We start from the raw sequence: 17,755 nt of genomic DNA on the forward strand, positions 1-17,755 counted from the left end.
GTATTTAAGCAAGTGCTGCAATCCAAAAATGTTTCACAACATTACTTTTGTTTCTAACCTCAAAATACTTTTGTATTATATTAACTTCCACACCTTTCTTCTGCCACCAAGTCTGTCTTTCATTAGGCCCTCGTGAACATCTCCAAGTTTTCATGCACATGTAACTTGATTTTAGGAGGTATTCAAAGAGGAATGTTACTGGCCTGTAAGTTTTTAATGATGTTTTCAGATGTCAGCGGTGTTAATGGGAGATCATAATTCTGTCTGTAGGGACAGTTTAGCAGTTCCTCCTGCCAGTAAAATACACTTTGTTTTCAATGAGATTTATTACTCTCTGCCTGTGCTTTCAGAGTCGTGCAGTAAATCCGAGCGAACTGTGTATTAACATGTCAAAAATTCTGCTGCCCCTCCTTTTTTCACACCAGCAAACTGCAGGAGCCCAGATGCAAGGTGCATTTGGGTGCAGTAACAGCCAGCTCCAGAGAACAGATGTAGGACCTGAAACCAAGAAGCAGAGAAACAAGCGGGCTCAGAGGACGGGAGAGAAGGCAGCTCCTCGGTCCAAGAAAAGGAAAAAAGAGGAAGAAGAAAAGCAGGCTGTTTATCCTAATGCAGATACCTTCATCCAGCTGAAACAGGTGAGTGTGCAGGGGCTGGGAAAGGCAGTCCAGAGGCCACTTGGAACCGTGGGTTTCTCCCAGTGGAAGTGAAGTTGATGCTTAAGTTGAATTTAGAGCACAGGGTGGGGAAAATGTGAACTTCACAAAAACAGGGAATTTAAAGTTGGGGGTTTGTTTAATTATGGAAGGTGGGCTGACATGATGGTGGTGCCAAAGCCACAGAGTTCCTGTCAGCTCTGGCAGACTCTGGGTGAGCTGGCAGGGGGCTGGAGCTGAACAGAAGACCACATTCCTTAACAGAGTGTCCTGTTTGACAGTTTTCCTGACAGTGGATAAATTCCAGTTCTTCTTTTAAATTAGAAACCACTCTACTGACTGGGGAATTGCAGTGTGCTGTTTTATATTTAATTTCTGACCTCTTTTTTTCTTTTAATACAGCAGCTTTCTCTTCTGCCTTTGGTGGAACCAATAATTGGAGTGAGCTTTGCACACTTTCTCCCCTATGGCAGTGGCCAGCTAAACGGTGGAAATCGACTTGTGGGAAGTTTTGGTAGTGCTACTCTTGATGGGGCTTCAGATTACTACTCCCAGCTCATTTACAAGGTATGGTTTTAATCTGGATTTCTGTTGTGTGGGAAGAGAAGTCCATGATATTATTACTACTAGTCAGAGTTCTTGCCTTTTATGCAACTAGAAGAAAAACAACCTTCTATTGCTAGACTAGATAGTGCAAAACAGTTTTACCATTGTTTTACTCCTGAAAGTGGATATTGGTTCTGGAAACTGTGTTATTTTAAACTAATTAAAAACTACAAATACTCTTAACAAATGGATGGTAAATAATGAAAATTGTAATTACAGTTTTGTGGAGCAGAAAAGACTGTTTCTCAGTACTTTGCAAATTCACTGAAAGCATTAAAGCATTTCTTAATGTGAATTAAATAAGAAACAGACTTTTTCTCATTTGCCCACCAAGCCCTAACTAAGAACCTTGGAACTCTGAACAAAATAGACTGTTTGTTGGTGAGTTAATAACCCACAGCATTTAAATCTCTGTCTCTGAGATCAGAGTGGCAATACGGGAAGGGCAGTGGGATACTGAACAGACAGAATCAAATTTGCTGCTTGGTTACCCTAATATAAAAACCTATTAAAACCAGTGGTGTTTTCTCCAGCTTTACACAGTGTGTAAGCTGAGAATGGGACCTGCAGAAAGAGTTGTTGTGGTCAAAAGTAAGTAATAAGGATTAGCTTGGTGGGCATGACTGCAGCAACAACAGTCGAAGATACTGAAGTTCTCATTTAAGTTTCATTTAAATATGGGCAGTTGAATAAACTGGTGAGAAGTAGCCCATAGTGTGAACTTGCGGAGTATCTGCTGCTCCATGGCAGCTGCTTCAGTGACGGCTCATCTTGTGTTGAACATGAGGCAGCTTCCCTTCAGGGACAGCTGGGGAAGCTGGTTTGTTCATGGTGCTGCAGAGTCACTGTGGAACGGCTCGCTCAGCATGGAACTGGGACCTTTGCTGAAACTGTAGGAACTCGTTTGAAACTGTTCCTTAAAATGTTCTTTGTGCATTTTTGTAAACAGTTTAGCCACGTCTTCTTTTGCTAATGTATTTGCTAATGTATTTAATGAGTGTTTACTCAAGTGAACAGTTTCTCTGATATCACTGAGATAAGAAAAGCCAATCATTGTGCCTTGCACAGTAGATACCTGTCTGTCACATGCTTGAGTATCATCTGTGACTGCATATCATTTCTACATCTGGGTGTAAAACTCTTGAGTGGGTTTCATTGTCTGGTACTGGAACAAGACAAGTTTTTCTCCCCGTGTCCCACCCTGATTGATGGTTCTTTAATTCCTGTCATGCAGCAGAACAATCTGAGCAATCCCCCGACCCCCCCGGCCTCTCTCCCTCCCACGCCGCCGCCCGTGGCCTGCCAGAAGTTGGTCAATGGCTTCGCCACCACGGAGGAGCTCGCTGGCAAGGCTGGAGTGCTGGGAGGCCACGATGGTAAGGCGCACGTGTGCTCGATGCTGGTTCTGTTAAGTCAGTTCTGTTTGTAGCAAATGGCAAAACAGATCTTAGAATCACAAAATATGCTGAGTGAAGGGACCCTCAAGGACCATTGAGTGCAGCTCCCAGCCCTGAGCAGGACACCCCCAACAATCCCACCTTGTGCCTGAGAGTGTTGTCCAAGTGCTCTTGGAGCTCTGTCACGTTTGGTGCTGTGTCCACTGGCCTGGGGAGCCTGTTCAGTGCCCAGCCACCCCTCTGGGTGAAGAACCTTTTTCTGATATCCAACCTAAACCTCCCCTGACACAACTTCAGGCCATTCCCTTGGGTCCCTTTGGTGGTGAGAAGAGATCATCACCTGCCCCTCTGCTCCCCATCATGAGGAAGCTGGAGGCTGCTGAGAGGTCTCCCCTCAGTCTCCTCCAGGTTAACCTCCTAGGATGGTTCTCAGTTGGAATTTACATAAACAAAATGCCCAGACTTTTCAAGGTTATAATCATTACTAGCTAGCAATATTTTACATCAGTGTAGTGTCAGGTGTCAGTGCCTTTGCCTTGTGCCCGTTCAAAAACATGTTGAGAGCGAGACGCGCTCTTAAAAAATGAAAAAGAAAACCTAAAGATCAGGTTTTCTGGTACAGTACAAATGACTGGCATGAACTCCTTGATTGAGTGAGCTCAAAGCAGCCTATCCAGAATGTTTACTGTCAGTATGTATTTCCTGATGCTTACAATTTGGACAGTTAAAATTGCTTTCTATTCTTTATACTGGCTATTTGTAAAGACTATTCAGTGATTAAAATCCTTCTTTTTCACACCCCTTTTCCTTTGTTGTTACAAAATCGTTGGGTTTTTTTTTACTTTTGTGGGTTTTTAAAGTAAACATCCTCTCAGTGGCAGAAGACACACTCAAAAGACACACTCAAAGATCCTTTCAAATCCTGTTTGCTCAAAATTCTCAGGTTTTTGTAAAGATTGAAGTTAATCCTGAACGGTCACAATTCTTTGAACTCCCAAGTGTCTGAGAGTGGTGTCAGCATCAGGCCCCACCCACACCCAGCAGGCAGCTTGTCTGTCACTGAAAGAGCTGTCCAGATGTCTCATTGTGCTGTGCCTTTCTGGTTTCAGTTACCAAAGCTCTGGGGCCAAAGCAGTTCCAGTTGCCTTTCAGACCACAGGATGATTTATTAGCCAGAGCAATGGCTCAGGGCCCCAAAACCGTGGATGTCCCTGCTTCACTTCCAACACCACCTCACAACAACCAGGAGGAGTTAAGGTAGGTTTTCCTTGACATCTTCAAAAAGGTATTTGGAGCAGATTCTGTGATCTTTCAGTGGATGAGATTGTGAAGGTGTGCAGAAACAAAGTCCTTTGTGCACAGCCACAGAAGAGCGGAGGATGAAGTGGGATCCTTTTAACTCTTAACATTCCGCGTGTAGAGAGCAGCATATTGAAGTAGGTGATTCCAGCCATTGCTAGGCTCCAGATTCTGTTCAATTGTTAGGAATTCCTTACCTTGATCTCTTAAAAGTGGAAGAAAACAGTACAAATAGATGCTTTTCCTGGAGCAATGTGGTGCTGTAGTGACAGATGACTGCTGTAGCAGCAGTGAGACTGTGCAAGAGCCAGCCTGAAACTGCACAGCTCCACTCAGTTTCCCAGGTGAGAAACACTGGCTGGAACATGAGTCTCCCTGCAGAAATCTTCCCTTTTGTCTCCCTTTCACTTGCCTGCCCAAAATATGGGTGTCTGTGAAACACTGGAGCCTGTCTGTGGACAAAGGCTAGACAGTTTAAATACTAAAACAGTTCAAATATTAAATGCTCATTTCTTACCCTGGTAGATAGAGCCATGGGGAGCAGAGGGTTTGGCTTTGTTGGTGTCTTTGTTTTTCTTCATGGGTCTTTCCCAAGAAATGGAATATGTGTGTAATGGAATATGAGATACCCAGAGGTGATGGCCAACCATCTACGTGTGTTCCCTGACCAGTAGCAACAAGCAAGTTCATTTTAGTTCCCTGTCATGATTTATAACTTTGGCTTACCAAAAGTTTACTCCATTTCCAAAACGGCTTTTTTGGGTTTTGTTCCAGGGTTCAAGATCACTGTGAGGACAGGGACACTCCTGACAGTTTTGTTCCTTCTTCCTCTCCTGAAAGTGTGGTGGGGATGGAGATCAGTCGCTACCCAGACTTGTCGGTTGTAAAGGAGGAGAACCCAGAACCTGTCCCATCTCCCATCATTCCCATCCTACCCAGCAGCACTGGGAAAGGTGAGGCTGCAGCACAGGGAACACTTGCAACTAGGATTGTTTTCCCATAAGTGTAGGATTAACGTGCTGTATTCTGTTTTATTTTCAGGTTCAGAAGCCAAAAGGAATTACATAAAATCAGAACCCGGTTCAGGAGCGTTGCCTGGTTCTGGCTTCTTCTCCTCCCAGCTTGGACCATCCCAGAATGGTCCTAAATCTGGCCTTATCTCTGTAGCAATTACTTTACATCCCACAGCTGCTGAGGTAAAAGGAATAAGCCTGTATTGCATACATAGGGTACAACAGCAGTTAATTTGGTTGATATGTAGTGTCTCTGAGGGGGTTACAGTGCAGTAACGGTGCTGTTGCAGTTTTCTCATGGTTTGCATCTCTGCTGTCTGAACTGCTTGTCAGATGTAAGTGAAGGTTTGTTTTTATTACTGTTTTTAGAACATCAGTAGCGTTGTAGCAGCATTCTCCAACCTGCTCCATGTCAGAATTCCCAACAGTTACGAGGTCAGTAATGCTCCAGATGTCCCATCCTCCATGGCAGCCACCAACACTCACAGAGGGAACCCATCCATGGAGTACAGGCAGCACTTGCTCCTGCAGGGTCCCCAGGCAGGATCCATGGGACCTGCCAGGATCGTGGGGCCCTATGGACTGAAGCAGCCCAATGTGCCATTCCCTGCCAACAGCAATGGTGAGTGGGCCTTAACTTCCAAGTGTTCAGTACCAGGGTTTAACTGAGTCAGTGTTGGTGCATTTCAGCCTCATGAATCCGTGTTCTAGAATTCAATAACTGATCCTTGTTCCAAATAAAACTCTACTCTTCTTACGTGATCATGTGGATGCTCCTGGATTTAACCATGAGTGAGAACTCATCCATCTCTGATTTCCACTGTCTCTTTACATCACTGTCAGTGAGGCATTTCTCCCGTAATTCCTAACATTTTTAGGAATGGGGGGTTTTTTTGTCCAGTCTGGTTTTAAATACATCATTCAGAAAGCTTGTTCCCATGCTGGAAAACTTAACATAATTGTTTGAGCCTGTATTCCTGTGTTAGTTTGTAATTTTTTACACAAGAATGTGTTTTCGCCTGGTTTGCCTTGTTTTAGGTCTGATTTATATAATTTATCTATCAGGTAAAGATTTAAAGCCCTTCTTCCATGCCCTGTCCAGGAGGGTGCTAGTCCTCCAGACCAGTGAAGAATGCTGTGATCTCTGATAACTGTGGTTTGATCTGATGCATCGTCTGACAGACGATCTGTTCCCTAGGTCTGGCTGGCTACAAGGATCACAGCCAGAACATGGCAGAAGGCTCAGCACTGAGGCCTCGCTGGTGCTCCCACTGCAAGGTCGTGGTTCTGGGCAGTGGCGTGAGGAAATCCTTCAAAGACCTGCCCTTCCTCAAACAGGTCAGTGCTGAGGGGCCCAGGGCAGGGCCTTAAAGTAAGGGGTGGCACAAAGTCCTGCTTCTCCTGCCAGCCAAGAGCATTTCAGCTTCCTGTGTAGTCCCCCTTCCCTTGTGTGTCCTAATTCAGGGTGGGACATTCAGGCATGTTTGTAGTACAGTTAAAAAATGGCACAGTTGTTGTTACTGATGCGAAACGACTTCCAGTACGTTTCATAAAACAGGTCCCATCTATGGAAGTTCTCAAAGCTCTGCTACCCGGCTCCTTCCCTGACCTCTTCAGGGACCTCAGTTCAATAAAAGCTCATTTGTAAGGCAGCTCCTTTGCTGTGTCAGGAGTTACTGTAGGAGCAGGAATACCTGCACTCCTTCTGGGCAGGAATCAGATTTCAGTTGCAATTTCTTGTCCTTACACTGGGAACTGTCATTCCTTCAGAAAATGCCATTGCTCTTCAGTGACCAGGAGGTGACCACACCACAAAGACATAGCCGGAACTTGCATAGAGTAAAGGGTTCATGCAGCCAGGAATGCACTGTATTCCTGGTAAGGTTTTGCAGATGGATCAGTAGATAAAACAGTGTGATCTGGCTTTGATTAGGCTGAAATGTGACATTCTTTTGCCATTTAAAGATAAAACAAAATGGATTTTGCTTTGCAAGAGTGCCTATGGAGCGGATGGGTGCATGGTGTAGAATGTTTTGATTGTTAAATTTCTGTGCAAGGCAGGAAATGCTGAAGAACAAGGGTGTAGGTGGTGGTAACGTTAGATTACCTGTCAAATAATCAAGTATTTATATCACAGCATCCCTCATTATTTCACAAATGTTCTACAAATAAAAAGAGTTTCCAGCCAGATTGGGAGACTTGTTTCATTACACTTGATATGTGAAGAATGGTATTAAAATGCACTTCTTAACACTGTTCTGTGTTTGATTCCCAGGATTCCCAAGAAGGCTCAGATAAAATGAAGGACATTGTATTCTGTAGCAACAACTGCTTTGTTCTTTATTCAGCAGCTGTGCAAGCAAAAAACTCAGAGAACAAAGTAAGTATCAAACACTGGCAGACCCGAGTGAGCTGAAATTATTGCAGCTATTTGTTGGAGAACAGAAGGGGCCAAGAGGGAAGCTTGCACTTCATTTGAGAGATTTATAAATTAATTGCTCTATATTCAGACGTTGAGGTTCTGAACCAGCAGCGTTAAGTAAAAATTCTATTTGCAGAACTTTGTGCCTGACAGATGCGTGGCAGAAAAGCCACCACCTTTGGCTGCCCTCCCAGGCTTTGAAGATGCAGTCTCAAAAAATCAGTCAGTCAAGTTCTCTGGGCATGGTAAACACCCCCAGACACGTTTTTAAGAGGTGTATCCTGCATTTGGATTTGGCTTATACAGTTAAATTTAAAATTAAAGCTGTGAAAATAAGAATTGAGCAGCTGGTTTGTAAAAAGAGTTTCATTTGTTCAGTGTAACTGGGAAAATAGAATCCTGCTCCCTGACTTTATTTGGGTGAAGCTGCCATTTTAAAGCATTGTTTATCAAAACAGCAGTAAGGAGCCTGTGAGCTGATAGTGACCGGGAGAGGGAGGTTCTTACTACTGGAGAAGTACATCTGAAGAAGTTCATTCAACTGAAGGTGGAATTAGGCCAGGGAATTTTCTCAGGTGGTCCTGAATACTCTGCTGTAGCTCTCTACCTGCAGACACCTGTGAGGGGTGTCTGACACCTGAGAGAAACGGGGCATCACATCTTGCTGTGTCCTTCAGTGTCAGAGGAAAGTGAATTTAAATATATCTAATTATTTAGTGATTAAAAGTGAAATAGTCTTCACCGAAGACTGAATGATCCTGCTGAGTTTCTCACAGTTAAAAGTTTTTGAGTACTTCTTTTAACTAACTTGTCTTCTGCTGCTTCTAGATCAAATGTATCTGTTTTTCCCCTAAAACCTTGGACAGAACTGGCTGTGTCCTTCAGGCTTTACCTAATTAATGTGTTCTCATAGTCCTGTATAGACTGTATAGTTTGAAGCCTTCCTTCAAGTGCATCCTACTTATTTTATCAGGAGGAATTGAATTCAAAAAATACAACCCTGGAGAGGAGAACTCTGTGTACATCCCTCTCCTTTTAGTGTCCCATGCAGCTCATTTTCAGTTGTGTATAAACAAAGTAACATTCCTCTACAAGTGCATCAGCATGTACCTGATTAAGTTAATTAAATGTCATGCTCAGCTTCTTGATCCTTTAATTCACTCTTTCAAGATTAATCACACAAACCACGTTAAGCACTTCATAATCTAAGCCTCTTTTGTTATTCTTGTTTTCTCTCTTAGGGTGGTTTTTTTGTTTGGTTATTTTTTGTTTTGTTTTGTGTTATTTGTTTTGGGGATTTTTTTGATTGTTTTTTTTTTCCCCCACAAATCTCTGCAGGTATAATTGTTGTTTACTGTGATTGAATAGTTTAAGTCCTCAAGTTGTATCTAATCCAGAGCCCTGCAGGAATTCCTCCTCACTTGTTTCCAGGAAAAAAAACACATGGCATTAGTTTAAATTTTCCACTTCTACCAAATACCAGATTCCTGCGCTTTAAATTAGTTCTCTGACCCATATTTTAAGGTTACATTGTGCTGTAACAAAACTTTCTAAGAATCCCTAAGAACTAAAGCTGGCAGTCAGCTTCCCAAGGGCAGTTGAGGAGTTTTGCATTCAGAACCTGGACAGAGGATTATTTTTGCTTTCTCTCGTGTAATAAAGGGAGCACCATGTTCTAGGTAGGCTGGGAGAATTTCCTGCTCTGGATCCTGGACCAAGCTGTGGTAACGTGGGTTAGGATAAATTCCATCTTCCTCTGTTGCTGCATCGTGATTTTAGGCATTTGGAGAAGCCTCTCCCATACTGAGCTGCCCATGTTTTCGGGTTCTGTTTAGTGATAAGCAAGTTTGGGATCCTTTCCCTAAAGAGTTTTCTGTTGATTGTCAGGAATCAGTCCCAACCCTGCCACAGTCGCCGATGAAGGAGAGGCCGCCCAAAGCATTCCATCAGTACAGCAACAACATCTCCACTTTGGACGTCCACTGTCTGCCTCAGCTGCAGGAAAAGGTTTCTCCACCCTCATCACCCCCCATCATGTTCCCCCCGGCGTTTGAAGCAGCCAAGGTAGAGGCGAAACCGGATGAGCTGAAGGTAACGGTGAAACTCAAACCCAGGTTAAAAGCAATACACAGCAGTCTGGAGGACTGCCGGCCTCCCAGTAAGAAATGGAAAGGGATGAAATGGAAAAAGTGGAGCATTCAGATTGTGATTCCTAAAGGATCATTCAAACCTCCTTGTGAAGAAGAAATAGATGAATTTCTTAAAAAACTGGGCACAACCCTTAAACCAGACCCCGTGCCTAAAGACTACAGGAAATGTTGCTTCTGTCACGAGGAAGGTGACGGATTAACTGATGGACCAGCAAGGCTTCTCAACCTGGATTTAGACCTTTGGGTCCATTTGAACTGTGCTCTTTGGTCTACAGAAGTCTACGAGACCCAAGCTGGTGCCTTAATAAACGTGGAACTAGCACTGCGGAGAGGCCTGCAGATGAAATGCATGTTCTGTCACAAAATGGGTGCCACCAGCGGTTGCCACAGGTTAAGGTGCACCAATATTTATCACTTTACCTGTGCCATTAAAGCACAATGCATGTTTTTTAAAGACAAGACCATGCTTTGCCCCATGCACAAACCAAAGGGAACTCACGAGCAGGAGCTGAGTTACTTCGCGGTGTTCCGGAGGGTGTACGTGCAGCGCGACGAGGTGCGGCAGATCGCCAGCATCGTCCAGCGCGGGGAGCGCGACCACACCTTCCGCGTGGGGAGCCTCATCTTCCACGCCGTGGGCCAGCTGCTGCCGCAGCAGATGCAGGCCTTCCACTCCTCCAAAGCCCTCTTCCCCGTGGGCTACGAGGCCAGCCGGCTCTACTGGAGCATGAGGTACGCCAACAGGCGCTGCCGCTACCTCTGCTCCATCGAGGAGAAGGACGGGCTCCCGCTCTTCGTCATCAAGGTGGTGGAGCAGGGCCACGAGGATCTGGTTCTGACTGACACAACGCCTAAAGGTAAATTTTGGGAACCAGGATCGTGGATTTGTGGCTTTGCTGTTCATTGGGGCACTGCTGATTCTTGTGGTACAGAACCTGTTTGAAGCAACTGTTGCAGGCGCTGTTCTAACATAATGTTTGTAGTGAGCTTCCAGGGCTTATTTTTAATACCTTGCTGTAAAGACTGTGGACACCTCTGAAGAAATTGTGTAAGCTGCAGATCAGAAGAATTGTTCCAAGTCCACAGAGGAAACCCAAGACTGAGTGTTGAAAATGAACCAAAGCAGTAGGAAAGTCAGCACAGGTTTCATTTTGTGAAAAGTGACTTTGTTTAAAGAGCCACTGCTCAGTTATCTTCAAATCAGCTGGGCTCAAGTTAGGGAGCTCTGAAAACAGCTGAGTGCCCACATTGTTCTCAGGGTGGGTGATGTCTCTGTCAGGGTGAAGAATGTCAGGGTGTCTGTAAACATATGGGCAGGTCTTGGAAATTGGCTTGTGGATGTGCTGGAGGCCTGTGGCCCTCAGGGTCTCAAGGCCTTGGTGCTGTGTTTGCTGATACCTCACAGAATGAACACTGACTACAATTAGGGGAAATAGAATATATTGTGGATTTTCAGAAAACCATACTTTTGCAGGATTTCTGAAGAGAATCCTGTCCATGTTCTTGTCAGAGGACTGAAAGTTTCCATGCTGAGAACACTTCATTTCTGAGAACTGAGGGTGCAGAATCAACAGTGTGTTTGTTTGGGATTTGTTAAATCCCAAAAATTAGCAACTCAGCAAATTATTCTCCACTTGACTTTTTAGATCCTGGCCTGTTTGTATAGGCAATCAAGGACAAAAGCTTTCTCACTGCTGGGTTCTGGTTCCCATATCCTCAGCATTTGCTTTAAAACCAAATGTAATAGTTTTTTATTTTTTTCATCACTGTAATTCTTTCCCAATCATTGTGTAGGTGTGTGGGATAAAATCCTGGAGCCTGTTGCTTCTGTTAGAAAAGAATCTGAAATGCTCCAGCTGTTCCCCGGCTATCTGAAGGGTGAAGACCTCTTTGGTTTGACAGTCTCTGCAGTGGCCAGGATTGCAGAATCGGTGAGTTCACCACCCCACTTCTTGCTGGATCATCCCACTTGCTGGATAGACACGCGAGAAGGGGAACAGAAAGAAGTGTGGGGATGTAAACATTTTGTTACACACAGAATTTAACATGTAATTATTTGTATTTTTTTTTCTTTCTCTCTTTTTTTTTTTTGCAGCTGCCAGGGGTTGAGGCCTGTGAGAATTACACTTTCCGCTATGGCCGAAACCCCTTAATGGAACTTCCTCTTGCCATCAACCCCACGGGCTGTGCCCGTGCCGAGCCTAAAATGAGTACCCATGTCAAGAGGTTTGTGTTAAGGTATTTTGTTTTAATTTCACATAGTACAGCCCAGGGTTTATAGGCTGCTTTAGGGTTATTTGTGCTTTCGTCTGCTGCTTACAAACCCTGTCGTCTTTGGCTGTGAATGTGCATGCCCCAGTCAGAGGAACTGCTTTGTGTCTCCGCTAGCTGGCTTTAAGTGTCTGTATGTCTGAGAGGATTTTTATTGGGTTTCCTGGCTGTTTTCAGAGAAATCTTCAGTTTTTCTTGTATTCTTTCCTGTTACATGCCCAATTCCTACAGGCCTCACACCTTGAACAGCACCAGCACATCGAAGTCCTTTCAGAGCACAGTCACGGGGGAGCTGAACGCGCCTTACAGCAAACAGTTCGTCCATTCCAAGTCCTCTCAGTACCGCAAGATGAAAACCGAGTGGAAATCCAACGTGTACCTGGCTCGCTCTCGCATTCAGGTCAGTTCCAGCTTCAGGAAAGGGGTATTAAAAAACTACATACGCTTTTATTAATATCTGCATTACAGCTAAATTTTTTAGATGTCATATCTTACATGTAAGTATTTATCTGAATCCAGGTGAAAATTTGAAACTAAACCTGTTGCGAAATTCCTTCCAGTCTTGTTCCAAAATTGGCAATTTTTACGTGGCACATCAATTGCACAGATTTATCTTAAGTAAGATTTCTTTCTAATTATTGTAAATATCTTAAAAATTAATTTGTTACGGTCATCTAGAAAAAGGATTTTTTTTAAGATTTGGGGTGGTTTGTTGTTTGGTTTTTTTTGCCTGTTGCTCAAAACCACAGTAAAACTTAATAGAAACGCACAGTGGAAGCATGAGATGCTCAGGCCAAGCTGATGAATCAGTACAAGAGCAGCAGGAAGAGCTCAGTACTTGTTTTCCTTCATAGAAGCATAAAATCCATTGTTTTCTTGATGCTGCTGGTTTTCCCCACAGTCTGTTTTGGAAAAGCTTTGTCACTAATCTGGCCGTGTGTGGGCACGGTTGTTGTTTATTTCAGGCTGGACTTCGCCATGCCTGGGTTCCTCTCAGGTGTCTCTGGTCTAGCAGGACCCACTTTTGTTTCTCAGTGAATTTATAACCTTTACACAGTCAGTGTCAGAGGGGTAAGAGCAGCTTTCTCACCGAGACAGCAGCCGAGTTTCCTGGGATCTGTGCGAGGCTGGATTCTGCATTGGGCTGTTACTGCGTCAGTTATTTATCAGTGCTGCTTCTGTCTCCCCTTTCCACTGCTGGCTTCGGGCACAGTGAGGAGCACAGAGAGCAAAGTTATTAACTCTCAGTACACTCTCTGTAGGGCCTGGGCTTATATGCTGCTCGAGACATTGAAAAGCACACAATGGTCATTGAATATATCGGGACGATCATCCGGAACGAGGTAGCAAACAGGAAGGAGAAGCTCTATGAGTCTCAGGTAAGGGTGTGGTGTTTGTTCATTCTCTCTTTCCCCTTCCCCATTCAGACATTCCTTGAACAAAGCAAATGCTGTTCTGCCCCATGAATTCAGGTCCCCTGATTTGTTTTCTGCAGTGTCATAAATGCAAATAGGCTTAAAATAAAACCAGCGTAGTCTGCAGTGGTTGTGACCAGAGTATTTCAATGTTTAATGAATCTCACAGCAGCCTGGCCAGGTTGGGAGGACACATCCTCTTCCAGAGGACACAGCTCTGGCAGACATGTCAGGACCTCAGTTTTTAATGAGAACTTCTTAAATGTAAAGCCGCTTCTTCGGTGCAACCAGATGGCTTTGTGACAGTTAGTGCCTGTCTGGGAAGCAGTCAAATATCCCGAATGAAGGGCAGTTAGGGAAAACTGGATTGTCCCGAGGTTTGTGTTTATGACCCATCATCCCTCACAAACCCGCGGGGCCACAGGCAGTACGTGGCAGCGCTTTCCCTGGGCAGCCAGTGTGCAGTGCCTGATCCGGAATGCAGGAGGGCACTTGGAGCTGGCCCGTGTTGTTGGCCCCTCACCAGAGTCCTTGTGCCACTTGTGTCTTTCAGAACCGTGGTGTGTACATGTTCCGCATTGACAACGACCACGTCATCGACGCCACCCTGACGGGAGGCCCTGCAAGGTGGGTGGCCCTGGAGGGATCCCTGACCACCTCCTGGGGCATCCCCTGTGTTGGCCTGGGGCTCTTGGAGGCTCTGAGCTTGTGGGGTTCATTCTCTGGGCTGGTGCATTCAGTCTTCAGGCTGTCCCACTGTCTCTTCCATCAGCTTTGCTCATCTTTCAGTTACATTTCATGGCAGCTGAGAAGAAGGGACTTTTTTTTGATCTTTTTTTGATCCTTGATTTTTTTGACACTTGATTTTTTTTTTTTGACATTTTCTAGGTAAAGAAACAAGTACAGAGTAATGTAATTGTATGTGGAAAGGCGGTGAGCCCATGAAGCTAAGGCCATCCTGAGGTTTGGTTCAGATTTGCCTCAAGGGATGGATTTTCCTAAAAGGTTTCATCTGTCCCACTCTTCTTTTGTAGGTACATCAACCATTCGTGTGCACCCAACTGCGTGGCTGAGGTGGTCACTTTTGAGAGAGGACACAAAATTATCATCAGCTCCAGCAGAAGAATCCAGAAGGGAGAGGAGGTAGGACAGGTTCTGGCTTTACATCCCTCTTGCCACGTGCATCCATTCTGTGATTCCTGGCCAGTGGCACAACTTGTTTGTGCTGGGGGCAGGTGACATTTCCCTTCCCCTTCCCTGTCCCTTACAGTGCAGCCTCTGCTGTGTTTTGTTGTTGAACCTGTAGCTACAGGGAAAGCTGTGGCAAATTCCAGCTCTTCCATAACCACTCCCGTGCCTCTCCTTCCAGCTTTGCTACGACTATAAGTTTGATTTTGAAGATGACCAGCACAAGATTCCATGTCACTGTGGAGCTGTAAACTGCCGAAAGTGGATGAACTAGAATGCATTCCTTGCTGTCTTTGAGGGTTGCTTGTCCCTAGGAAGAAGTGATTCACATTTTGATTTTGTCGACAGAAAATTGTTGCCTTTTTCAAGGGGGGAAAAAAAAAATATCACTTCTGGAAATACAGATTTCTACACAAGTATTTAAAAAGACAGAAAAAAAAAAAAAGAAAAAGGAAAGAAAAAAAAAAAAAAAAAAAAAAAAAAAAAAAAAAAAAAAAAAAAAAAAAAGAAGAAGGAAAAATAACCCACCAACCAACAAGCACCAGAAGCAAGCCGGCAAAATCTGAAGCTGACTTTCCAGACACGTGGAGGTGAAACTGAGTTAACAGAATGGTCCAGCACTTTTGTTTTTGAGCTCACTAAGGAGAAACTGTTTAACTTGGGCAAAGAACCGCTGGCTGACCTGCAGGAGGGCAGGTGGCCACTATGAATGTAAGACTGAAATCACCAGCGAAAGGGAGAAGTCCAAAGTGCTGGCCACAGCCTTATTTGATAAAGGGGCAGGCCCTCTAATTAAAGAAAAAAAATTTAAATAAAAGTAGACACCACTGAACAAGGAATGTACTGAAACGACTTCCTTAGGGATAGAGCTAAGGGAAAAAATAACTTGCACTAAAATACATTTAAATACTTGATTCCATGAGTCAGTTTATTGTAGTTTTTGATTTCTGTAAAATAAGAGAACCTTTTTGTATTTATTATTGAATAAGTGAATGAAGCTATTTTTAAAAAGAAAGTTAGAAGAAAGCCAAGCTGCTGCTGTTACCTGCAGAACTAACAAACTCTGTTACTTTGTATAAAAGTGTAAATATTTTGAGAAAAAAAAATACAGTATAAAAATAGTTATTGACCAAATGCTACCAGACTCTGCAGCAGTTCGGGTGCTTATTCTCAAACGTTGATAGGGATGTTACAATATGATCTCATGTACTCACGGACATGCGATTCCCAGTTCAGAATAACCAAAATCTCAATTTAAAGAGAGGGGGTTTTGTATGTTTAAAGCAGTCTCAACTGTGGTCTTACGAGAACTTTTTTAAGTAAACCTTAAGCCTGGTAAAGGCGTGTATATTACAACTCTGACTTTTGTAGATGTTTGGGTAATTTAGATTAATTTTATTTGTATTATATTGTTGCATCCCTATTTCTTAAGTCAGGTTTTTTTTGTGCTTACAATTTGTGATAACTGTGAATAACTGCTAAAAACCACCCAAAATAGAGGCTGGACATGGTTTCTATTCTTCAGCAAAAGTAGTCAAGGATTAGGTGACTGTTCAGTCTACGTTAAATCATGTAAACAGCATAGAATGAGTTGGAGCTTCAGTCTGATGCGATAGCCTTCTTAAAAGGAAAACAAGGAAAAAAATTAGGTGTAATGTGCTTGCAGCTGCAGGACTCTGGCAATAGGGTTTTGGAAAATGTAATTTAAAGATGTGTTTGTATGGATTGTTTTTGTTTACATTTCTTTAAAAAAATAAACACTGTTTTGTGTTTGCTTGTAGAAATTTAATCAGCATTTTGAACCAGGTTAGCTTTTTATTTTGTACTTAAAATTCTGGTACTGACACTTCACAGGCTAAATATAAAAAAAAAATGAAGTTTTTTTTTTTTGTGTGCACAATTAAAGTGGACTGTAAACTGTTGGTATATTCAGTAATACAGTTCTGAACTTGTAATGTATATGGCATGATGTATTTTTATCTTACAGAATAAATCAATTGTATATATTTTTCTCTTGATAAATAGCTGTATTAAATTGTTTCTTGAATATTTTTCTTCTCTTGTACAATATTCCAACATCCTACCAGTATTTGTCCTACAGTTTTTTCTGTTCTGTATAATAGTATCTAATGTTGGCAAAAAAAATACAAAAACAACACAAAAAAAAAGAATTTTTTGAAGTATACAGAGTGTTATGGGTTTTGGAATTTGTGGAAACAGATTTAGAAGATCAGCATTTACGAATAAAAATATTTTACATCTATAAAGTGCATCCTCTTGTTGTCATTTGAGGTGTCTGGTTTCTGCTTCTTCCAGGATCTGTGTCTGCTTCCACCATCGAGAAGTGTTTTGCCTTTCTCCTTCTCCAGTGCATCCTAAATCTCACTGTGGGTGCCACATCCTCATCTCAGCCCATGAACACTAAACACCCTTCCCCAGTCCCCTCCAGCCTGCAGGAGGGGGAGTGAGCAAAGGACCGAGTGGGGTTAAAGCTCCAGGTTGCTGCTGTGGCAGTGCTGGACACCAGAGACGTTCCCAGCACAGGCCCAGACTTGAAAAAGGCTCCAAGATCTATCACAGAGCAGCGGGAAGCAGCCAGGCCAGAGCTGTTCCCTGGTGTTATTCACATGGTGCACTTTGGCTGCTGCAGGATCTGCTCCTCTGGCAGCCACAGCCGCCACCCACTCCAGGAGCCAGAGAGGAGGGACTTGACACAGGGGCTTAAAAATCAGCCTCAGGCAGTTTCCTTCTTAACTAATAATAAATTCTCAGTATGACAGCAGCAAGCCGGGTGCTGAGACAGTGCTGACCCTGGGATGAGGCTCTTCTTTCTGTGCTTCCTAGTCACCAAAGCCTGCTAGGGCAGCTGGGAGCAGTCACTCAAATACAGGGCAAAACTCTGAATTCCTGCTTCCAGCAGGCAGCCCAGCTGGGAACACGCCCCTGGCCCAGGGCTGGGCTTTCCCAGCAGAGATCTCTTACCTTCACTCAGGTGCTAGCCTGGCTGTGTGGCTGCACCAGATCTGCCTGTGGCCAGGAGCTCCCTGCAGGAACAACTGACACCATCCAAAACTTCATCACCTCCCTCTGTTCCTGGAAACCAGCACAGCTCCCAGGGACAGCAGCCCCACTGGGAGCAAAAGGTCAAAACTTCTCTGTGGCAACCGACTCAGACCATAAATAAGGCAAGCTGCTGCTCTCCCTGATTGAGGATTTGTTTGGGTTTTCTGATTTTTTTACGGTTTCTCTAAAAAGAACATAAAGGCAATAGAAGAAAAGGCCAAGCAAGGCTTCTGCATGACGTGGCTGCCACCACCGATGTCACAGAAAAGCGCCGC

The 17,755-nt window shown here is 43.8% G+C and overlaps 1 protein-coding gene across 9 annotated transcripts in view; it reads left to right on the forward strand.

The window, feature by feature from the left end:
• The window catches only part of KMT2C (lysine methyltransferase 2C), a 188,947-nt gene extending 174,007 nt beyond the window's left edge, over positions 1-14,940 (forward strand). For 7 of the 9 annotated variants that reach the window (XM_066201015.1, XM_066201043.1, XM_066201068.1 and 4 more), the window contains 17 exons: positions 426-638; positions 1,059-1,223; positions 2,497-2,638; positions 3,769-3,916; positions 4,733-4,911; positions 5,000-5,154; positions 5,341-5,593; positions 6,170-6,309; positions 7,247-7,351; positions 9,281-10,400; positions 11,338-11,474; positions 11,639-11,781; positions 12,046-12,214; positions 13,077-13,193; positions 13,783-13,856; positions 14,264-14,372; positions 14,599-14,940. In XM_066201015.1, the coding sequence (XP_066057112.1) occupies positions 426-638; positions 1,059-1,223; positions 2,497-2,638; positions 3,769-3,916; positions 4,733-4,911; positions 5,000-5,154; positions 5,341-5,593; positions 6,170-6,309; positions 7,247-7,351; positions 9,281-10,400; positions 11,338-11,474; positions 11,639-11,781; positions 12,046-12,214; positions 13,077-13,193; positions 13,783-13,856; positions 14,264-14,372; positions 14,599-14,691 (3,462 nt within the window). In that variant the 3' untranslated portion in view covers positions 14,692-14,940. The remainder of the gene's footprint in view (positions 1-425; positions 639-1,058; positions 1,224-2,496; positions 2,639-3,768; positions 3,917-4,732; positions 4,912-4,999; positions 5,155-5,340; positions 5,594-6,169; positions 6,310-7,246; positions 7,352-9,280; positions 10,401-11,337; positions 11,475-11,638; positions 11,782-12,045; positions 12,215-13,076; positions 13,194-13,782; positions 13,857-14,263; positions 14,373-14,598) is intronic. The other 2 variants (XM_066201033.1, XM_066201024.1) reach the window with 2 other exon arrangements.
• Positions 14,941-17,755: the final 2,815 nt, after the last annotated feature.

The sequence above is a fragment of the Chamaea fasciata genome, unplaced genomic scaffold (assembly GCF_029207755.1).
Source record: "Chamaea fasciata isolate MVZ Bird 193981 ecotype frontalis unplaced genomic scaffold, bChaFas1.0.hap1 SCAF_1, whole genome shotgun sequence".
NCBI classification, from domain to species: Eukaryota; Metazoa; Chordata; class Aves; order Passeriformes; family Sylviidae; genus Chamaea; species Chamaea fasciata.